Genomic DNA, 24387 nt, shown 5'->3' with positions numbered 1-24387 from the left:
TGGAGCATTCTGCGGCTGGATTGCCGCATCCTAAATCAGTAAAAGCCCATTCCACGAGGAAAGTGGGCTCATCTTGGGCGGCTGCCCGAGGGGTCTCGGCTTTACAACTTTGCCGAGCTGCAACTTTGTCAGGGGCAAACACGTTTGCAAAATTCTACAAATTTGATACCCTGGCTGAGGAGGACCTTGAGTTCTCTCATTCGGTGCTGCAGAGTCATCCGCACTCTCCCGCCCGTTTAGGAGCTTTGGTATAATCCCCATGGTCCTTACGGAGTTCCCAGCATCCACTAGGACGTCAGAGAAAATAAGATTTTACTCACCGGTAAAACTATTTCTCGTAGTACGTAGTGGATGCTGGGCGCCCATCCCAAGTGCGGATTGTCTGCAATACTTGTATGTAGTTATTGCCTAACTAAGGGTTATTGTTGAGCCATCTGTTGAGAGGCTCAGTTATATTTCATACTGTTAACTGGGTATAGTATCACAAGTTATACGGTGTGAGTGGTGTGGCTGGTATGAGTATTACCCGGGATTCAAAATCCTTCCTTATTGTGTCAGCTCTTCCGGGCACAGTATCCTAACTGAGGCTTGGAGGAGGGTCATAGTGGGAGGAGCCAGTGCACACCAGGTAGTCTAAAAGCTTTCTTTTAGTTGTGCCCAGTCTCCTGCGGAGCCGCTATTCCCCATGGTCCTTACAGAGTTCCCAGCATCCACTACGGACTACGAGAAATAGATTTACCGGTGAGTAAAATCTTATTTTTTTCCAGTAGTACTACAAGTCCCAGCAAGCCTCCCCCGCAAGCTGGTACTTGGAGAACCACAAGTACCAGCATGCGGGAGAAAAATGGGCCCGCTGGTACCTGTAGTTCTACTGAAAAAAAAATACCCAAATAAAAACAGGAGACACACACCGTGAAAGTAAAACTTTATTTCATACATGCCGACACATACATACATACCTATGTTGACCCGCCGACTGCCACGCCCTCGTCACTGAAGAATCCGGGGTATCTGTGAAAAAAATTATATTCGCCTCAATCCAGTGTCCAGGTTATAATCCACGTACTTGGCAAAACAACAAAACGGCAACCCGGACTGAAAGGGGTCCCATGTTTACACATGGGACCCCTTTCCACGAATGCCGGGACCCCACGTGACTGCTGTCACAGAAGGTCCCTTCAGCCATTCAGGAAGCGCTACTTCGTGGCACTCACCTGATTGGCTGTATGCGCGTCTGCTGTCAGACAGCGCATCGCACAGCTCCCTCCATTAGTTTCAATGGTGGGAACTTTGCGGGTAGCGGTGGGGTTACCCGCGGTCAGCGGGTGACCTCACCGCTGAAGCAAAGTTCCCACCATTGAATATAATGGAGGGAGCTGTGCGATGCGCTGTCTGACAGCTCAGACGCGCATACAGCCAATCAGCAGAGTGCCACGAAGTAGCGCTTCCTGATTGGCTGAAGGGACCTTCTGTGACAGCAGTCACGTGGGGTCCCGGCATTCGTGGAAAGGGGTCCCATGTGTAAACATGGGACCCCTTTCAGTCCGTTTGGTCCGGGTTGCCGGTTTGTTGTTTTGCCAAGTACGTGGACACTGGATCAGGTGAGTATAATTTTATTCACAGGTACCCCGGATTCTACTTGGACAAGTGGACCGAACGTCGTGTCAACATAGGTAAGTATGTGTGTCGGCAGGTGTGAAATAAAGTTGTACTTTCAAGGTGTGCGTGTCCTGTTTTTATTTAGGTATTTTTTTTCCAGTAGAACTACAGGTACCAGCGGGCCCGTTTTTCTCCCGCATGCTGGTACTTGTGGTTCTCCAAGTACCAGCTTGCGGGGGAGGCTTGCTGGGACTTGTAGTACTACTGGAAAAAACAATATTCTTTCATTTTTCCAAAGGCTATCAGCCCCCCATCCGCAGCCCTTGGATGGGGGGGACAGCCTCGGGCTTCACCCCTGGCCCTTGGGTGGCTGGGGGGGGGGGACCCCTTGATTGAGGGGGTCCCCACTCCCCCAGGGTACCCCGGCCAGGGGTGACTAGTTGGATATTTAATGCCACGGCCGCAGGGCGCTGTATAAAAGTGACCCCCAGCTGTGGCATTATCTGTCCAGCTAGTGGAGCCCGATGCTGGTGTAAAAAATACGGGGGACCCCTACTCTTTTTGTCCCCCGTATGTTTGGCACCAGCACCAGGCGCAGAGCCCGGTGCTGGTTTTAAAAATACGGGGGATCCCCTGTCATTTCCCCCCCCGGATTTTTAGAACCAGGACCGGCTCGAAGAGCCCGAGGCTGGTTATGCTTTGGAGGGGGGACCCCACGCCATTTTTTTTCGGGATTTTACCATTCCATTTAAAAAAAATAAAAAATAAATAATATTTTTAAAAATATATAAATAATACTTGTGCTTCCAAGTACCTAATCCCTTCTAATATAAACAGATATGCTATTACCAATAAAAAAAACACCAAAAAAAACATGTTTTAATTTTTTTTTTATTAGATTCCCCCCACCAAAGTGTGGCGGATTGAAAATGACGAATTTACTGTCTAAAAGCACTGTTGTCGAATTTCCAAACTTCAATTGAATATACTTTTGGCGAATTGCCGCATTTGTACCATTGCAGAAATGTCGAATTTTACAAATGTCGAATTTCAAAAAGTCGAATTTTGAAAGTCCGTTTTTTTGACGGAAAGTACTGAATTGCATTGTCGATTTTTTTTTTTGGGCGAAAAAGTCCAGTTTTTCGACAATTTCGGGAATTCGACCGCAATTGCATATACCCCAATGTATTTTCTTCCTTTGACCATGTCACAGGTGTTTATTTTTGAAAGTAGGAAGGTAGCACTGACCTATAGCTACTATTACCAAATCTTGCTCTAATCATGTGTGTGTGTTTTCTAAACTACTTAGCTATAGTGGACTTATCCCACTTTAAGAGTTACCATGGGATTTTGAAGGAGAAAGAAAAATTACTATGGGCACTTGTGGTTTACAAGTGGACAGGAGAGTCCTGGGAACACTTTTGATGTAGCTGGAAACAATTCCTAGTGCAGCTACATTTTTTTCTATAGCCCATTCACTGGCACTGCTACATGTCGTGTACAAGTTCATTGAAGTGAATGGGAAAAATGCAGCACAAAACTGGTTAAACAGCTCAGGCTAACACCTCTGGGCATCAGTAGATTTGTCAAGTGTGGTGAAGTTCTTTGAAGACTCAAATGGAACATATCGTTTCCATAAAAACCTTGCGTGCATGAGCACATTGAATCAAATGTGTTTTATGTTTAGGTGTTTCTTTGCATTGCACTTGGGTTAAATAGAAGAACAAAAACAAAAATCAGATGCAGTGTTTGAACATCGTTTTAACTTAAAACTGAAGACTGCTCTTTAATCTCTTTACAGCCAGGAATTGGATGATGCTGGGTGATTTCCTGACTATCTAATGTCAGCCTTAGTGTGTAGGGCAGTGATTCCCAATTGCAGTCCTAAAGGTAGCACAGCAGTCCAGGTTTTAGGAATAACTCTGCTTGTGCACATATACTAATTAAACCACCTGTGATTATGCGTAGACATCCTTAAATCCTGTACTGTTGGTGTACTGTTGGTACTCAATACTATGTTTGGGAACCACTGGTGTAAAGAGTTTCCAAGATGCTTGAGTGAAGATTGAAATCCCAGAAAAGTAATGACACAAAGATACAGCAAGTAACATTGTGGAAGTTTGTGTGTGTATATAGCTAGCTATATACAGTATGTCTTGGTTGGCCAGTATCCATAATTAAGCTGCTTAATAATCTGCAACTATGATGAGGGTGTAACAACCCTACAGTCTAAAAAGTCACAGTGGAAGACGACAGGGATAACACAATTTGCTTCAGAACCTTGCAAGCAGTTTATACACACTGATAGCATCTAGAGCTATATTTGTATTTATAAGGTCTGTGTTCCATTTTCATAGACAACTTTTTACTTCACTTCATCAGAATGTCAGTATTCAGTATCTTTTACGAGAGCTGCTAACTGTTTTATTGCAATGATGCCACCACAGTGGTGTTAGTAGGCACTTGTGTAATAAAGTGGGTACACTATTGTTGCTGTAGTCCATAGTCTAATCTGTAGAATAATAATGCTCACCGACTGTAATAATATTCATCTGATAAATTTGTACCTGATTTTGTGATCTCATTTGCCTGAAGAGAGCATTTCATGCAGTTCTCTCATCATGTGCGGTTTTCTTTATTCTTTCACAGCATTCAGCTTGTACGGTAAATAGAAAACCAGTCTGGGAGTGAGCATAGTGTAGCCTTTACTTGCGGTTGGTTCTATATCGGAGGGGCTGAAGGGACCTTGTGACGTATTGAGGGGAGGAGCTACGTCACCAGGGGGAGGAGCTACGGGCGAACAGGGTACCCGAAAAGTACCCTCGCGGGCTCGCTTCGCTCGCCACGCTTCGGGCACGGTGGCTCGCTCCGCTCCGCTTCGCTCACCACCTAATTACTAAAGGTAATAGTTGGTGGCGTGGATAGTAGAGGAACTATCCCGCTGGCCTAGCTCCTCCCCCTTGCGTCGTAACTCCTCCCCCTTACGGAAAAGGTCCCTTAGCCCACTTGATTCTAGCATCTACCTTTACTTGCGGCACAAGCTGAGCCAGGTTGCTAGCATTCAGATTGCATACAGAGTACAACCCTATTGTTGCCTCAATACTCCGCAGCTTTACTGGTCTCCGGAGAGAGAATAAAAATAAAGGGGATATTAAATTCTTTTGGGTGCCCAATGGAGCAATTCAGTTGTTCCGGGCACCCATTTAAATATCGCACTTCCATGCCCAAACAGACTGGGATTAGCCACATATAGCGGCTAAACCTGTCTAAAGTCCTGTTTAGGGTGTCCAAACCAAAGACTTTTCGCACTTATCGCCACTTTTCGGAGGCTGTGAGAAGAAATGTGTCCCCCTGTGGCACTCGCGACCAAATGGAGGAACAATTGCACTGCTCCATTGGGCTCCATCTAGTGGCAGCCACAGGATAAAACAATTGAATTGCCTGCGAAGAAAGTGTTGAATTTGGTTCTCTGGAAGGGGTCACAGAGGAACCCTATATATTTTGCTAACACTAAATTGCACATGATACTTCAGTAAATCATTAAAAATGTACCAACTTGGGCTTTCTGACATCCATTTGTGATTTTCTGTATTGTGATGTACCTTGTCAGTTCCATCTCCCTTCTCTTCCTTTTCTTTTCCTGACTTTCTCCAAACTTTCCACCTTCCTCTGTCTGTGTCCTGCCTCCTGTCCTTTGCTCCCCTACTGTTCCTCCCCTTCCTCAGACTCCTTGTCTCCCAACCATATGGTTTATGCTTTAACTCAGAGGTTTTCAAACTTGGTCCTCGTGGGCCCACACAGTGCATGTTTTGCAGGTAACCCAGCAGGTGCACAGGTGTATTAATTACTCACTGACACATTTTAAAAGGTCCACAGGTGGAGCTAATTATTTCACTTGTGATCTGTGAGGAGACCTGCAAAACATGCACTGTGCGGGCCCACCAGGACCAAGTTTGAGAACCTCTGCTTTAACTACTTCAGGTCCCCAGCATTCATTGGCTTTCTCCTGAAGCTATTATTGTCCTTAATTATCAACACCTGTTGAATGTTACTGACTGGAGAGCTTTAGAGCTTTTCACTCCTTTAGGACTGGGCAGGGCAGTAATTTATTTGATTAGAAATGCATTATAAACATTTCTCTTACGTCCTAGAGGATGCTGGGGACTCCGTAAGGACCATGGGGTATAGACGGGCTCCGCAGGAGATAGGGCACCTAAAAGAACTTTGACTATGGGTGTGCACTGGCTCCTCCCTCTATGCCCCTCCTCCAGACCTCAGTTAGATTCTGTGCCCAGAGGAGAAAGGGTACAAAGCAGTGAGCTCTCAAGAGTTTGCTGTTTTAAAGAATTTTGTTAGGTTTTTTATTTTCAGGGAGTCCTGTTGGCAACAGGCTCCCTGCATCGTGGGACTGAGGAGAGAGAAGCAGAGCTGGCTTGTAAGGTTGGGCACTGCTTCTAGGCTACTGGACACCATTCGCTCCAGAGGGAGTCGGAACACATGTCTCCCTGGGGTTCGTCCCGGAGCCGCGCCGCCGTCCTCACAGATGCCGAAGATAGAAGCCGGGTGAGTATTGAGGAAAAGACTTCAGGCGGCAGAAGACATCAGATCTTCATGAGGTAAGCTGCGCGCCATTGCTCCCAGTCACACACACACAAGAGGCACTGTAGGGCGCAGGGGGGGGGGGGGGGGGGAGCAGGCACCCTGGGCAGCAATAAACCTCAATTTGGGCATAAATATGTTGGATTAGGCTGTGGGACAGTAAATCCACGGACCCCCGCCATTTTCTTACAATATCATGAGGGGACCGAAGCCCGCCGTCGGGTGGGCAGGGCTTGATCCTCGGCACTAACCAGCGCCATTTTCTCCACAGAGGCTGCATGAGAAAACGCTTGCTCCCTGTTCTCTCCCCTGCTGAGCTTCACAGGCTGGAAAAAAGAGGAGGGGGGCACATTGGCGACGCAGTGAGTGGAGATTAACATTATAAATATATATAAAAGCGCTATCTGGTCATATATTCCAGTGTTTGGGCGCTGGGTGTGTGCTGGCATTCTCTCTCTGTCTCCCCTAAGGGCCTGGTTGGGGTTTGTCCCCTTATAGGTAGCCCCCTGTGTGTGTGGGGTGTCGGTAAGTGTGTGTCGACATGTCTGAAGCGGAAGGCTTCTCCAAGGAGGAGGTGGAGCAAATGAGTGGTGTGTCCCCGTCGCTGGTGCCGACTCAGGATTGGTTGAGCATGTGGCATAGGTTAAATGCAAGTGTGACATCTTTACATGAAAGGCTTGATAAGGCTGAATTAAGGGGAACATCAGGGGGTCAATCCTCGGATTGGACCGATTCACAGGGCCCGTCGGGGTCTCAAAAACGTCCCTTAACACAAGACACTACTACCGACACGGACTCTGATTCCAGTGTCGACTATGACGAAGTAAAATTGCACCCTAGGGTGACTAAAACCATTCAGTGTATGATTGTGGCTAAAAGGGATGTCTTGCATATTGAGGATGAACCCTCGGTCCCCGACACAAGGGTACACATGTTTAAGGAAAAGAAACAGATTATTAATTTTCCCACATCTCATGAATTAAATGAATTCTTTATAAAAGCTTGGGAGACTCCGGAGAAGAGGCCGCAGATCCCCAAAAGAATTTATATGGCATACCCCTTCCCTAAACAGGACAGGGAGATTTGGGAATCACCTCCCACTGTGGACAAGGCCCTGACGCGCTTGTCCAAGAAGGTGGCGCTACCGTCTCCAGACACAGCTGCCCTTAAGGACCCTGCAGATCGCAGGCAAGAAACTACCTTAAAGTGTATTTATTCTCATACGGGTGCTGTACTACGACCGACGATTGCGTCGGCATGGGTGTGTAGCGCAGTTGCAGCTTGGGCAGATGAGCTGACAGATAATTTTGAAAATATGGATAAGGATACTATATTCTTAACTCTAGCCCATATAAAAGACGCAGTCTTATTTATGAGGGATGCCCAAAGAGACATTGGATTGCTGGCTTCTAGGGCCAATGCCATGTCGATCTCAGCGAGACGATCCTTATGGACTCGCCAATGGACGGGTGATGCGGATTCCAAAAAGCATATGGAAGTACTACCCTATAAGGGTGATGTATTGTTTGGGGATGGGCTGACGGACCTGGTTTCCACAGCTACAGCAGGTAAATCTAATTGTTTGCCATATATTCCCCAACAGCAAAAGAAAATGCCACCCTATCAGATGCAGTCCTTTCGGTCGCACAAGTCCAGAAGAGGTCGGGGATCCTCCTTCCTTGCCAGAGGTAAGGGCAGAGGCAAAAGAGCACCTGCTTCGGCAGGCGCCCAGGAACAAAAGTCCTCCCCGGCTACTCCAAAACCCACAGCATGACGCCGGGACTCCCCTGAGGGAGTCCGCACCGGTGGGCGCACGTCTTTGACTTTTCAGCCAGGTCTGGGTCAGCTCAGACCTGAATCCCTGGGTGTTAGAAATAGTTTCCCAGGGTTACAAACTGGAATTCGAAGAGGTGCCCCCGCGCCGATTTTTCAAGTCGGCCCTACCAGTTTCCACGTCGGAACGGGATGTAGTGTTAGCTGCAATTCAAACGCTGTGTATACAGCAAGTGATAATCAGGGTTCCCATGAACCAGCAGGGAAGAGGTTACTACTCAACCCTCTTTGTGGTCCCGAAACCGGACGGTTCGGTCAGACCTATCTTGAATCTGAAATCCCTAAACCAGTACATAAAAAGATTCAAATTCAAAATGGAATCGCTCAGAGCGATAATAGCCAATATGGAGGAGGGGGAGTTTATGGTGTCTCTGGACATGAAGGATGCGTACCTTCATGTCCCCATATATCCCCCCCATCAAGACTTCCTGAGATTCGCTGTACAGGATTGTCATTACCAATTTCAGACGTTGCCGATTGGACTTTCCACGGCCCCGAGGATTTTCACCAAGATAATGGCGGAAATGATGGTGGTCCTGCGCAAGCATGGAGTCACAATTATCCCATACTTGGACGATCTCCTGATAAAAGCGAGATCAAGGGAGAAATTGCTGAGCAGTGTGGCACTCTCTCTGAGAGTGCTCCAGCAACACGGTTGGATTCTAAATCTACCGAAGTCACAGTTGATTCCGACAACTCTACTACCGTTCCTAGGTATGATACTGGATACGGAACAAATTACGGTCTTCCTTCCAATGGAGAAAGCCCAGGACATCCAGAACATGGTCAGAGACCTGCTGAAACCGAAAAGGGTGTCTGTTCACCAGTTCACTCGAGTTCTGGGAAAGATGGGGGCGGCCTACGAGGCCATTCCATTCGGAAGGTTCCATGCAAGGACTTTTCAATGGGACCTTCTGGACAAGTGGTCCGGGTCCCATCTACACTTACATCGAAAAATTACTCTGTCCCCAGGGGACAGGGTGTCTCTCCTGTGGTGGTTGCAAAGTGCTCACCTACTGGAGGGTCGCAGAATCGGAATTCAGGATTGGATTCTGGTTACCACGGACGCGAGCCTCCGAGGATGGGGAGCAGTCACACAAGGAAGAAATTTTCAGGGACTTTGGTCAGACCAGGAGTCATGTCTACACATCAATGTGTTGGAACTCAGGGCCATATACAACGGCCTTCGACAAACGGAGAGTCTTCTTCGAAACCTACCGGTTCTGATTCAGTCAGACAATGTCACAGCAGTGGCGCATATGAACCGCCAAGGCGGGACAAGAAGCAGAGTCGCGATGGCGGAAGCCATAAGGATTCTTCGCTGGGCGGAAAATCACGTGAGCGCTCTGTCGGCTGTCTTCATTCCGGGAGTGGACAACTGGGAAGCAGACTTCCTCAGCAGACACGATCTCCATCCAGGAAAGTGGGGACTTCATCAAGAAGTCTTTGCAGACATAATACGTCTTTGGGGAACTCCTCAAATAGACATGATGGCGTCACGCCTCAACAAAAAAACTACGGAGGTATTGTGCCAGGTTTCGGGACCCTCAGGCAGTAGCAGTAGACGCTCTGATAACACCGTGGGTGTTCAAATTGGACTACGTGTTTCCTCCTCTTCCTCTCATCACAAAAGTGTTGAGGATCATAAGACGAAGAAGAGTACAGACGATACTCGTTGTCCCAGACTTGCCTCGAAGGGCCTGGTACTCAGATCTACAAGAGATGCTCACAGGAGATCCCAGGCCTCTTCCGCTGAGGGAAGACAGGGGCCCTGTGTATTTCAAGACTTACCGCGGTTACGTTTGACGGCATGGCGGTTGAACGCTGAATCCTAGCAAAAAAGGGGATTCCGGAAGAGGTCATCCCTACTTTAATAAAGGCTAGGAAGGAGGTGACGGTTAAGCATTATCACCGTATCTGGCGAAAGTATGTGTCTTGGTGTGAGACCAAGAATGCACCTACGGAAGATTTTCATCTGGGTCGTTTTCTCCACTTCCTACAAACAGGAGTGGATATGGGCCTGAAATTAGGCTCTGTTAAGGTTCAGATTTCTGCCCTCTCAAGTTTCTTTCAGAAGGAATTGGCTTCTCTTCCAGAAGTCCAGACGTTTGTAAAGGGAGTGCTGCACATCCAGCCCCCTTTTGTGCCTCCAGTGGCACCATGGGACCTCAACGTGGTGTTGCAGTTCCTAAAATCACACTGGTTTGAACCGCTTAACAAGGTTGAGTTGAAATTTCTTACTTGGAAGGTGGTCATGTTGTTGGCCTTGGCATCAGCAAGGCGAGTATCCGAATTGGCGGCTTTGTCACACAAAACCCCTACTTGATTTTTCATGTGGATCGAGCTGAATTGAGGACACGTCCGCAATTTTTGCCTAAGGTGGTTTCTTCATTCCATGTGAATCAACCTATTGTGGTGCCTGTGGCTACAAGTGACCTGGAGGATTCCAGATCCCTGGACGTAGTCAGGGCCTTAAAGATTTATGTAGCCAGGACGGCTAGAATTAGGAAAACAGAGGCCCTGTTTGTCCTGTATGCGGCCAATAAGATTGGCGCACCTGCTTCGACGCAGACTATTGCTCGCTGGATCTGTAATACGATTCAGCAGGCTCACTCTACGGCTGGATTGCCGGTACCAAATTCGGTTAAGGCCCATTCCACTAGGAAGGTGGGCTCTTCTTGGGCGGCTGCCCGAGGCGTCTCGCCATTACAACTTTGCAGAGCGGCGACTTGGTCGGGGTCAAACACTTTTGCTAAATTCTACAAGTTTGATACCCTGGCTGATGAGGACCTAGCGTTTGCTCAGTCGGTGCTGCAGAGTCATACGCACTCTCCCGCCCGATTGGATGCTTTGGTATAAACCCCATGGTCCTTATGGAGTCCCCAGCATCCTCTAGGACGTAAGAGAAAATAAGATTTTAAACCTACCGGTAAATCTATTTCTCCTAGTCCGTAGAGGATGCTGGGCGCCCGTCCCAGTGCGGAAACTCTGCAAGACTTGTATATAGTTGTTGATTACATAAGGGTTATGTTACAGTTGGAATCGGTCTTGGACCGTTGCTTTTTTTGTTCATATGGTTAACTGGTTATGTATGTTCCAGGTTACATGGTATGATTGGTGTGGGCTGGTATGAATCTTGCCCTTGGATTTCTAAATCCTGCCTTGTAGTGTCCATCTCCTCTGGGCACAGTTCTCTAACTGAGGTCTGGAGGAGGGGCATAGAGGGAGGAGCCAGTGCACACCCATAGTCAAAGTTCTTTTAGGTGCCCTATCTCCTGCGGAGCCCGTCTTTACCCCATGGTCCTTACGGAGTCCCCAGCATCCTCTACGGACTAGGAGAAATAGATTTACCGGTAGGTTTAAAATCTTATTTTCTCTAATATCCATAGGGGAACACGGGGATGACACTAGGTATAGTTGGTTACATGGAGTCTGGGCACCAAACGGTTAAGTTTCTGCTCCCAGAAGCCTGGGGTCTCTATACCCTACCCAGTGCCTCTAGGTCTAGTTTTCATTTGGTGCCTCATGCAGGGGGTACTAGATTTTTATTTATTTTTTGCTTTTTTTTTTTACAGGGACTACTTATCAAGCAGCTTCACAATAGTTTATTTTATTGTAGTTTTCCTTGAGCAGGCAGTGAGTCAGCACCTGAGGTGCCATCACTGCTGCGCCAACGATCCCCTGTGCTGGCAGCCACAGTACAGGCGACTGGGTCAGTGTCCTCAGCTGGGCACCAGCACACAGTATGTTAGGCACAGCCGGAAGCGTCAGGGACAGGTAAGGTAGCTACGTGTCCACTAGTGAAGTAACATGGCTGTATACAGTGTAGCGCCCATTGCCCTGTGGTTCTTGGCAGAAGGGGGATGTCGGCTATCCCTGTTGCTGCATCCCAACATTGCGAATACTCCTCCCTTTACGAGATGCTGGGCGGCCATTTTAGCACATTGCCTGCCTCAGCACCTCACCAAAGAGAAGAACCAGGCCACTGTCTTCCTGTATTGCTCGCTCTTGGTAGTCAGGTTATACATTTATCTCCTTCCTTCCCTGTTGGGGTTGGATTGTTGAGCACTATTTGTCCATTTTTCATTTGCATTGAATATTCTGTGTGCATGTATTTTTCAGTATATAGGGCGTACTCTACACTGTCTTTTAATCTATGGGAGTACTGTGCTTAGCCTGTATTGTGTCTCTATTTTCTTCACTTTCTGTGTAGTGACTACTGTTTAGTTCTACATTCAGTTGTGAACACCAGTTATTGGCATTCACAATGACACAATGCATAGCCCCCTCTTTTTTTGTGGCGCTCTAACATTCAGTGCACTACCCTTTAGTTGCACACCATTGTTTTGGCTACTTATGTGTGCAGGGGCATTCTTGGAGTTACATTAGCATGTCTTTCAAGGGCAAGGCACGCAGGGAGGGGCAAGCTCTTGTGTTGCGTAACTGTAGGAACCATGCTGAAATGCAATTTCCCCAGGCTCTGGACCACAGTAGGCTTTGGGGGTAATTCAGAGTTGATTGCAGCAGCAAATTAGTTAGCAGTTGGGCAAAACCATGTGCGGTGCAGGTGTGGCAGATATAACATGTGCAGAGAGAGTTAGATTTGGGTGGGGTGTGTTCAAACTGAAATCTGAAATCTAAATTGCACTAACTTGCTGCTATGATCTCAGAATCTGAGCTGTTAACTTATTCACAAATGGATTGTGTGCCACTTAGAAGTCTCTTCCACAATACTATCTGAAAATATTATCACTGTTCTAGGATTCAGTATAATATCCCAGTTGTCAGGATGCTGGTGGTCACATGACCGACAGCGGCTTCCCGACATTGAAGATCCCGATGTCGGAGGGGTAAGTATTTTTATCCTCCCCTACGCTAACGCCCCAGAGGTAGCGGCTTGGTCTAACCCCCCCTAGTGCCTAACCCTAACCCCCCAGGCCCTAACCCTAACCCCCCAGGCCCTAACCCTAAAACTTTCCCCCCATACTTACTTTCGGGATGGTGGCTGTCTGTCTTCCAGCGGTATTCTCCCAAAGTGGTGTCAGTCACATGACTGCTGGCATCCCGTCCCTCGAGAGGATGCTAAAGGCATCCCCTGTTCCAAAGAGTTGGGTTTAAAACAGTTGGATCACAGTTTCATCTAAATAGCTTTCCACACCTAGGATTTCAAATCCAGGGTAATGCATGCAGCCTGGGAGAAGAGTCCTTACACTCATTCATCACAGTTTTAAACTGTTTTATTTGACAACCTAATCGAATGGTGAGTACTTCAGCTTGGCAAGACTTGAACGAGCAAAGTACTGAATTTACCTATACATAGTTACCTGATGTTAATGCTGCACTGACATTTAGTAGTGGACATTTTTGTTTGTAAACTAACCTATTTATAATATCCCTAACATCGGATTTAATTCCATGAGTAAAGTAACGAAGGACATTTACATATGCAGACTCTTGGTAAATGATAACCACTTACACAGTGTTTTTGTATGCTGTACCACATTTTCGTTTTATGGACTATCACTGAGAGACAAGGTTATATGCATTCCCATAATGCTGATATAGTTTATTTGGTACCTAATAACATTATAGAGTAATTGCAATGTGTTTTAATTTTAGCTGCATTTCATTGTGTTTGTCTTCTTGCACTCTAATTTCAGGCAGTTTACCGCAGATATGATGGAAGACAAAGGTCCTCGGGTTGCAGATTACTTTGTAGTGGCAGGACTGACAGATACCTCAAATCTCCTTGACCATGACACTGGCCGAGTGGAGACCAAAGCTGTTGGTCCCAAAGCTCCAATAACGGATATTGTCATTATTAACCAGACAGCTGGTGAAACTGTGCCAGAAGGATACACATGTATTGAAGTTACCCCTAGTGGTCTCCAGGCAAATCTTAATCATGGCAGTCTGAAGAGCCCCGAGCTGTTCATTTGTTACAAGCGTGAGAGGGGCAAGTCGCCACTGACAGATATTGGGTGAGTGCTTTGTTGAGCTTCTTTTTTGTTATATTATTTAATTTATTAAATACAATCTTTTTCTCGTATAAGAGAGATGTATTATTTATTAAAGACCAGATCATTGGATGGAATCAATATATGTATAATTCCATGCATTTACCTGCCAGTTACAGAACAAAATGAACTATATGCTTTTTTAACCATACTGAGCATATGTTGTGCGGAGGGCTACCAGCTTACATGAGGACATCGTAAAACAAAGTTTTCATGAAACTCAGAATCCTTGCCATAACACTGCAACTCTAATTTAGTATTACAGAATTGTTTTGTATACTTTACTAATCCATGCCGATAGATTATTATATTAATATGATATATTCAGCAACAGTCGTGTCAGACAAGCACTTTTCAGCTCCGCAGATAAATGGGATATTTTTCTTACTGGCAGGAAAACTGCTGCCTAAAGAGCTCTGTGTAATATATCTGTGCAGTAGTGTTATTGTGTGGCAGGTGCAAGAGAAAGCGCAGAGTTCTATGAGGTACTTCTATGAGGTACTTGTTTGGTTTAACTGGTTTCATGCGACCTGTAAGTGTTTAATCCATCTATTTTAAAACTGCCTCATGCAGAAATTTGCTCATATGATACCGTCCATTCAAAACCTATTCATTTTAGTCATAGATTATCTTTAATAAAATAAAGAAAAGGAAAAAACATTTTGTGAGACCACCTTACATATTCACACAACCAGAGTATTATCATGGTGTCAAGTTATATAAATTATATGGCTGCTAAATTATGGATGGTCGTAATCAAAATAGACTAATTTACAGTCAACAGATGGAGGGGTATATGCAATTGCGGTCGATTTCCGTCTGGAATTCGACTGTTTTTAAATTCGACACAATTCGACAGTCAGACACCCTCCCGCCTGGACCTGAATTCGACATATTAAATAAAAAACGGATTTGACAGTCCCGCTGTCGAAAAACGGACCAATTGACGATAGTGTGCGTCCTGGATTCGACTTCATGGACGGCACAAAAGTGTTTAAAAAATCCTGAAAAAAAATGTGTGGGGTCATCCCTCCTAAGCATAACCAGCCTCTGGCTCTTTGAGCCGGTCCTGGTTGTAAAAATACGGGGAAAAAATTGACAGGGGATCCCCCGTATTTTAACAACCATCACCGGGCTCTGCGTCCAGTCCTGGTGCAAAAAATACGGGGGACAAAAGACGTAGGGGACCCCCGTATTTTTCACACCAGCACCGGGCTCCACTAGCTGGAGAGATAATGCCACAGCTGGGGGACACTCTTATATAGGTCCCTGCGGCCGTGGCATTAAATCCCCAACTAGTCACCCCTGGCCGGGTACCCTGGAGGAGTGGGGACCCCTTAAATCAAGGGGTCCTCCCCCTCCAGCCACCCAAGGGCCAGGGGTGGAGCCCGAGGCTGCCCCCCCCCATCCAAGGGAGGCTGATAGCCAAGTGACAAAATAAAGATTATTGTTTTTTGTAGCAGAACTACAATTCCCAGCAAGCCTCCCCCGCAAGTACCAGCATGCGGGGGGGAAACGGGCCCGCTGGTACCTGTAGTTCTACTGCAAACAAAATACCCAAATAAAAACAGTACACACACACACCATGATAATAAAACTTTATTACATACATGCACACCGACACACACATACTTACCTATGTTGACACGACAACTCGGTCCCCTTCTCCACGTAGAATCCACGGGGTACCTGTAAATAAAATTATACTCACAAAAATCCTGTGTAGATCTGTCCTCTTCTGTTTGTAATCCACGTACTTGGCAAAATAATAAAACGCAAAACCCGATCCACGCACTGAAAGGGGTCCCATGTTTACACATGGGACCCCTTTCCCCGAATGCCGGGACCCCGTGACTCCTGTCAAAGAGGGTCCTTTGAGCCAATCAGGGAGCGCCACGTCGTGGCACTCTCCTGATTGGCTGTGCGCGTCTGAGCTGTCAGGCGGCGCATAGCACATAGGTGCTCCATTATATTCAATGGAGGGAACTTTGCGGTCAGCGGTTGACCGCGAGTAACTGAAGCTACTTGGTGAATCACACAGGGAAAAAAGGGTGGAGGAGTAGGTGTTTCAGCTGCCAGTGCCGCCTCTTTAGGAGGAGTTTGAGCCCTAACTAAGATGAATGGTCTACTTTCCTTTGCGCATTCGCAAACCATCAATGTTTCAAAGCATCAATGGTTTTCAGATGGTTGCCTGCCATCAATAGGCAAATGAAGATGTTGCAATCAATGTTGACATGTTGATTATGCAACCTTAGAGAAGGCAACTGTGCTGCATCCCGCACACCTCTTGTGCTTTGTGCATAGTCTTTTGATGATACAATGCTGCAACTCATCCACTGTTGTGAGGGCAGGTCCAAGATGTTATACTTTATAGTGCCCCATCCCTGCACCTTCCACCAGGATCTGACCATCTTTTGTCTCCTAGAGGCAAGTGGATAAAAATTGGCAAGTATGCATCATACGCTATTTAATTGATTGATTGTCCCCTATTGATACTGTGGGTCTGATTCTGAGTTGGACGCATCTTAAACAGATGCAGTCCTGATTTTGAGCCTGGCTCTGGTTCAAATCCATGTACTAATGATGACTGCTGTAGCACAGGCACAAAAACAAAGGGACACTTGAAAATGAACAGATATACACATAGATGGACAGGTAGCTTTTAGTTTGTAGGCTGCTGCAGCTGCGTCCGGCTCCTAATCACCCCATTTGTGTACCTAATAATCCATTCAACCAGTAATATTTAGGTGGTTAGGCTTACAGATGGATTACAAACAGTTCTCTAATGGATGGAACAACAAGGCAGTTCCAAGCAGTATATCCAAACACAACATTTTCAATTGTTTGTTTTGTTTTTGTAGCACCAGTGCTAGAACACTGTATAGTGATCATTTTGATGAGTCATACAGATGAAAGTTAAAGCTATAGTAATATTTCTATGTGACACAGGGTAATCCTTACTAAGGACCGGATTCAGTTAGCTGTGGTAATTGTGGGCTTATTGGTCTGCTGGGCTATTCAATTATAGCCTGTGATAAGCTTGTGTGCTACACTTAACTTGGATTTTCTGTTCGAGTCTGAGGGCTCGGATGTAAATATACGGTAAGTATCCTTGTCACAGGTGCCGTAAACGCGTAACTCATAGCTTCGGGTACTTATCCCAAAACGTATGGGTTAACGCCAGGGTTGGCTGGTTTGAACCTCCTTGGTTTAAACCAAATGTTTTTGTTTTTTTCCAAAAAACACTCGTTTTGTTATTATGCTGACTACTGGCACTGTGCCGTGACTTCTTAAAAAGAGCCTATTATACTAGAAAACTATTGGTTTTATTAAAAAATTTAATCATGTATTAGAAGCCTTGATCAACCATGTTTGTTTTTAAAAAAAAAAAATGTTTTAATGCTTTCTAACATTAATAATGTCATTAGACTCAAATTTGATTTATTTTACATCTTTCAATAAAACCAATTTTTTACAGCTAATTCCTGTTACATATGAATGTACGGTATGTAGATGAACATATTAATGCATACAAAGTATATTGAGAGATGAAATTGAAAATAAGAACAAGTTAATGTTAATCATTAGTCCTGTTTATTACTATTATAATTACATAAATCTGAATAGTAAAACAAAATGGAAAATGCAAAAGCACTTTTTCAGAGAAACACACACAAAAGGAGAAGCTAGCATTAACAGTGGGCATACCACTGGCATTACACATTTTGAATAAAAACACTAGTCACGGTGCCGTGCCAGTAGTCACAGCATAATATGAAAAAGGTGTTTTTGTAAAAAAACAAAAACAAACCATTTGGATTAAACCAGACAACCCTGATATGAAAAATAAATCTGTATATTAATAAACAGTTGTGAAATATTAAACTTTTTGGGATATCAGTGATTAAAAAGAAAGTGTCCACGAGTCAATTTTTATAATTGGCTACCAGAGTCAATATTTTTTATGCTGGGCATACATTGTCAGCTAAAGGTCTGCACATTTTATCTGACAACCTGAACCCATCCAATATCATGGCTATACATTGAGAGGAGTTGGATAGACATGACCAGCTGTAGGGATCCCGGTGCGCAACATACCGGCATCGGGATCCCTACCGCCGGAATGTCGACAGGGTGGTGAGCGCAACGGAGCCCCTTACGGGCTCGCCACGCTGCGGTCACGGTAGCTCGCTACACTCATCACAGGTTCTATTCCGGCGTTGGGATCTTGATCGCCAGGATCCCGACTGTCGGTAACATAACCGCATCCCCACTGAGAGATCTCTCAGTGTATGGCCACATGATATCAAGGAAAGTGCACATGAAGCAAGATCGTTTTCATCACAGCTCAAGGACTACAGCTGATGCATATTGTAGCTGGAGTTGTCACACATTTAACTGATATGACAACCCTGACTTGTACCAAAGAAATACATTTAAGATCATGCTCATTGTGAATCACCTTTAACCACTTAACTGACAATTTTCCCCCCCAAAAAACGCTCAGAAATTGTCAAGTTTTTTTTTTTATGAGTAAATTAGGTGAAGAACATGAATTTAACCTTATCCAAAATGATTTTAGTAAAATAAAATAATATTAATATTGTAAACAATTTAAAAAAAAAATGTAAATTTTTCCGACCATCGCAACATTACTTTTTACACACCAGGCAACTGCCAGGTACACAAGAAGGGGCGAGGGGGTTTCGGAGGGTTGGCTTACACTTCCCCAGCGGCTGCCATTATCTGCAGCCGATGGGTGAGGGGTCCTGCCGTGCTCACTGATCAGCAACGATTGGCAGTACGGCAACTCAGAGGGGAGGGTGCAGGGAGGCAGAGGAGGGAAGTTTCTCTTCCCTGCATCTGCTAACATTGTTTATCTGACTGGTCGCATCCTGTGCGACCAGGTCAGATAAAGCACTTGCTGGTATGGTAGCATCTGATGCGACCATGCCAGCCAAGTGGTTAAGATGTATTTCTCTGACGTCCTAGTGGATGCTGGGAACTCCGTAAGGACCATGGGGAATAGCGGCTCCACAGGAGACTGGGCACAAAAAGTAAAAGCTTTAGACTAGCTGGTGTGCACTGGCTCCTCCCCCTATGACCCTCCTCCAAGCCTCAGTTAGATTTTTGTGCCCGAACGAGAAGGGTGCAAGCTAGGTGGCTCTCCTGAGCTGCTTAGAAGTAAAAGTTTAAATAGGTTTTTTATTTTCAGTGAGTCCTGCTGGCAACAGGCTCACTGCATCGTGGGACTAAGGGGAGAAGAAGCGAACTCACCTGACTGCAGAGTGGATTGGGCTTCTTGGCTACTGGACATTAGCTCCAGAGGGACGATCACAGGTTCAGCCTGGATGGGTCCCGGAGCCGCGCCGCCGGCCCCCTTACAGAGCCAGAAGAGCGAAGAGGTCCGGAGAAAGCGGCGGCAGAAGACGTTCCTGTCTTCAAATAAGGTAGCGCACAGCACTGCAGCTGTGCGCCATTGCTCTCAGCACACTTCACACTCCGGTCACTGAGGGTGCAGGGCGCTGGGGGGGAGCGCCCTGAGACGCAATAAAAACGATATAAAAACCTTATATGGCTAAAAAAAAATGCATCACATATAGCTCCTGGGCTATATGGATGCATTTATCCCCTGCCAGTTTCCTGAAAAAAGCGGGAGAAAAGGCCGCCGTGAAGGGGGCGGAGCCTTTCTCCTCAGCACACAAGCGCCATTTTATTTCACAGCTCCGCTGGAAGGACGGCTCCCTGACTCTCCCCTGCAGTCCTGCACTACAGAAACAGGGTAAAACAGAGAGGGGGGCACTATTGGCAGCTAATATATAAATACAGCAGCTATAACAGGGAGTAACACTTATATAAGGTTATCCCTGTATATATATAGCGCTCTGGTGTGTGCTGGCAAACTCTCCCTCTGTCTCCCCAAAGGGCTAGTGGGGTCCTGTCCTCTATCAGAGCATTCCCTGTGTGTGTGCTGGGTGTTGGTACGATTGTGTCGACATGTATGAGGAGGAAAATGATGTGGAAGCAGAGCAATTGCCTGTGTTAGTGATGTCACCCCCTAGGGAGTCGACACCTGACTGGATGGTAGTAATTAAAGAATTACGTGACAATGTCAGCACTTTGCAAAAAACTGTTGACGACATGAGACAGCCGACAAATCAATTAGTGCCTGTTCAGGCGTCTCAGACACCGTCAGGGGCGCTAAAACGCCCGTTACCTCAGATGGTCGACACAGACCCTGACACGGATACTGAATCCAGTGTCGACGGTGACGAGACAAACGTAATGTCCAGTAGGGCCACACGTTACATGATCACGGCAATGAAGGAGGCATTGAACATTTCTGACACTACAAGTACCACAAAAAAGGGTATTATGTGGGGTGTGAAAAAACTACCAGTGGTTTTTCCTGAGTCAGATGAATTAAATGAGGTGTGTGATAAAGCGTGGGTTTCCCCCGATAAAAAACTGCTGATTTCTAATAAATTATTGGCACTATACCCTTTCCCGCCAGAGGTTAGGGCACGTTGGGAAACACCCCCTAGGGTAGATAAGGCGCTCACACGCTTATCAAAACAAGTGGCGTTACCGTCTCCTGATACGGCCGCTCTCAAGGAACCAGCTGATAGAAGGCTGGAAAATATCTTAAAAGGTATATACACACATACCGGTGTTATACTGCGACCAGCGATCGCCTCAGCCTGGATGTGCAGCGCTGGAGTGGCTTGGTCGGATTCCCTGACTGAAAATATTGATACCCTAGATAGGGACAGTATATTATTAACTATAGAGCATTTGAAGGATGCATTACTATATATGCGAGATGCACAGAGGGATATTTGCACCCTGGCATCTAGAGTAAGTGCGATGTCCATTTCTGCCAGAAGAACGTTATGGACGCGACAGTGGTCAGGTGATGCGGATTCCAAACGACATATGGAAGTATTTCCGTATAAAGGGGAGGAGTTATTTGGGGTCGGTCTATCGGACCTGGTGGCCACAGCAACGGCTGGAAAATCCACCTTTTTACCCCAGGTCACCTCTCAGCAGAAAAAGACACCGTCTTTTCAAACCCAGTCCTTTCGTCCCTATAAGGGCAAGAGGGAAAAAGGCTGCTCGTTCCTGCCCCGGGGCAGAGGAAGGGGAAAAAGACTGCACCATGCAGCCTCTTCCCAGGAGCAGAAGCCCTCCCCCGCTTCTGCCAAGTCCTCAGCATGACGCTGGGGCTCTGCAAGCAGACTCGGGCATGGTGGGGGGCCGTCTCAAGAATTTCAGCGCGCAGTGGGCTCACTCGCAAGTGGACCCCTGGATCCTGCAGGTAGTATCACAGGGGTACAAATTGGAATTCGAGACGTCTCCCCCTCGCCGGTTCCTGAAGTCTGCTCTACCAACGTCTCCCTCCGACAGGGAGGCAGTATTGGAAGCTATTCACAAGCTGTATTCCCAGCAGGTGATAATCAAGGTACCCCTCCTACAACAGGGAAAGGGGTATTATTCCACGCTGTTTGTGGTACCGAAGCCGGACGGCTCGGTGAGACCAATTTTAAATCTAAAATCTTTGAACACTTACATAAAAAGGTTCAAATTCAAGATGGAGTCACTCAGAGCAGTGATAGCGAACCTGGAAGAAGGGGACTATATGGTATCTCTAGACATCAAGGATGCTTATCTCCATGTCCCAATCTACCCTTCTCACCAAGGGTACCTCAGGTTTGTGATACAAAACTGTCATTATCAGTTTCAGACGCTGCCGTTTGGATTGTCCACGGCACCACGGGTCTTTACCAAGGTAATGGCCGAAATGATGATTCTTCTTCGAAGAAAAGGCGTATTAATTATCCCTTACTTGGACGATCTCCTGATAAGGGCAAGGTCCAGGGAACAGTTAGAGGTCGGAGTAGCACTATCTCAGGTAGTGCTACGTCAGCACGGGTGGATTCTAAATATCCCAAAATCACAGCTGATTCCAACAACACGTCTACTGTTCCTAGGGATGATTCTGGACACAGTCCAGAAAAAGGTGTTTCTCCCGGAGGAGAAGGCCAGGGAGTTATCCGAGCTAGTCAGGAACCTCCTAAAACCAGGACAAGTGTCAGTGCATCAGTGCACGAGAGTCCTGGGGAAAATGGTGGCTTCTTACGAAGCGATTCCATTCGGAAGATTCCATGCAAGAACATTTCAGTGGGATCTGCTGGACAAATGGTCCGGATCGCATCTTCAGATGCATCAGCGGATAACCCTATCTCCAAGGACAAGGGTATCTCTCCTGTGGTGGTTACAGAAGGCTCATCTTCTAGAGGGCCGCAGATTCGGCATTCAGGATTGGATGCTGGTAACCACGGATGCCAGCCTGAGAGGCTGGGGAGCAGTCACACAGGGAAGAAATTTCCAGGGCTTGTGGTCAAGCATGGAAACGTCTCTTCACATAAATATCCTAGAGCTAAGGGCCATTTACAATGCCCTAAGTCAAGCAAGGCCTCTGCTTCAGGGTCAACCGGTATTGATCCAGTCGGACAACATCACGGCTGTCGCCCACGTAAACAGACAGGGCGGCACAAGAAGCAGGAGGGCAATGGCAGAAGCTGCAAGGATTCTCCGCTGGGCGGAAAATCATGTGATAGCACTGTCAGCAGTGTTCATTCCGGGAGTGGACAACTGGGAAGCAGACTTCCTCAGCAGACACGACCTCCACCCGGGGGAGTGGGGACTTCATCCAGAAGTCTTCCAAGTGATTGTAAACCGTTGGGAAAAACCAAAGGTGGACATGATGGCGTCCCGTCTCAACAAGAAACTGGACAGATATTGCGCCAGGTCAAGGGACCCTCAGGCAATAGCGGTGGACGCTCTGGTAACTCCGTGGGTGTTCCAGTCGGTATATGTGTTCCCTCCTCTTCCTCTCATACCAAAAGTACTGAGAATCATAAGAAGGAGAGGAGTAAGAACGATACTCGTGGCTCCGGATTGGCCAAGAAGAACTTGGTACCCGGAGCTGCAAGAGATGCTCACGGAGGACCCGTGGCCTCTACCTCTAAGGAAGGACCTGCTCCAGCAGGGACCTTGTCTGTTCCAAGACTTACCGCGGCTGCGTTTGACGGCATGGCGGTTGAACGCCGGATCCTGAAGGAAAAAGGCATTCCAGATGAAGTCATCCCTACCCTGATCAAGGCCAGGAAGGATGTAACTGCAAAACATTATCATCGCATTTGGCGAAAATATGTTGCGTGGTGTGAGGCCAAGAAGGCCCCTACGGAGGAATTTCAACTGGGTCGTTTCCTACATTTCCTGCAAGCAGGATTGTCTATGGGCCTAAAATTAGGATCCATTAAGGTTCAAATTTCGGCCCTGTCGATCTTCTTCCAGAAAGAACTGGCTTCAGTGCCTGAAGTTCAGACGTTTGTCAAAGGGGTACTGCATATACAGCCTCCTTTTGTGCCTCCAGTGGCACCTTGGGATCTCAATGTAGGTTTAGGGTTCCTAAAATCACATTGGTTTGAACCACTTGCCACAGTGGATTTGAAATATCTCACATGGAAAGTGGTAATGCTGTTGGCCCTGGCTTCAGCCAGGCGCGTATCAGAATTGGCGGCTTTATCCTATAAAAGCCCTTACCTGATATTTCATTCGGATAGGGCGGAATTGAGGACTCGTCCTCAATTCCTCCCTAAGGTGGTTTCAGCGTTTCACATGAATCAACCTATTGGGGTACCTGTGGCTACTAGGGACTTGGAGGACTCCAAGTTGCTGGACGTAGTCAGGGCCCTGAAAATATATGTTTCCAGGACGGCTGGAGTCAGAAAATCTGACTCGCTGTTTATACTGTATGCACCCAACAAGCTGGGTGCTCCTGCTTCTAAGCAGACGATTGCTCGTTGGATTTGTAGTACAATTCAACTTGCACATTCTGTGGCAGGCCTGCCACAGCCAAAATCTGTAAAAGCCCATTCCACAAGGAAGGTGGGCTCATCTTGGGCGGCTGCCCGAGGGGTCTCGGCTTTACAACTTTGCCGAGCAGCTACTTGGTCAGGGGCAAACACGTTTGCTAAATTCTACAAATTTGATACCCTGGCTGAGGAGGACCTGGAGTTCTCTCATTCGGTGCTGCAGAGTCATCCGCACTCTCCCGCCCGTTTGGGAGCTTTGGTATAATCCCCATGGTCCTTACGGAGTTCCCAGCATCCACTAGGACGTCAGAGAAAATAAGAATTTACTTACCGATAATTCTATTTCTCATAGTCCGTAGTGGATGCTGGGCGCCCATCCCAAGTGCGGATTGTCTGCAATACTTGTATATAGTTATTGTTACAAACAAATCGGGTTGTTTATCGTTGGAAGCCATCTT

General features: G+C 46.6%; 1 protein-coding gene across 3 annotated transcripts in view; it reads left to right on the top strand.

Annotated features, from left to right (window-relative positions):
- DENND4C (DENN domain containing 4C) overlaps window positions 1-24387 on the top strand; it is a 470132-nt gene that overhangs the window by 99101 nt on the left and 346644 nt on the right. For all 3 annotated transcript variants that reach the window (XM_063914174.1, XM_063914175.1, XM_063914173.1), the window contains exon 2: window positions 13692-14012. In XM_063914174.1, coding sequence (XP_063770244.1) covers window positions 13708-14012 — 305 coding nt within the window. In that variant the 5' untranslated portion in view covers window positions 13692-13707. The remainder of the gene's footprint in view (window positions 1-13691; window positions 14013-24387) is intronic.

Source organism: Pseudophryne corroboree, chromosome 1 (assembly GCF_028390025.1).
Source record: "Pseudophryne corroboree isolate aPseCor3 chromosome 1, aPseCor3.hap2, whole genome shotgun sequence".
Lineage (NCBI taxonomy): Eukaryota > Metazoa > Chordata > Amphibia > Anura > Myobatrachidae > Pseudophryne > Pseudophryne corroboree.
Note: the sequence above shows the minus strand (reverse complement) of the source record. Positions and strands in the feature narration are given on the sequence as shown.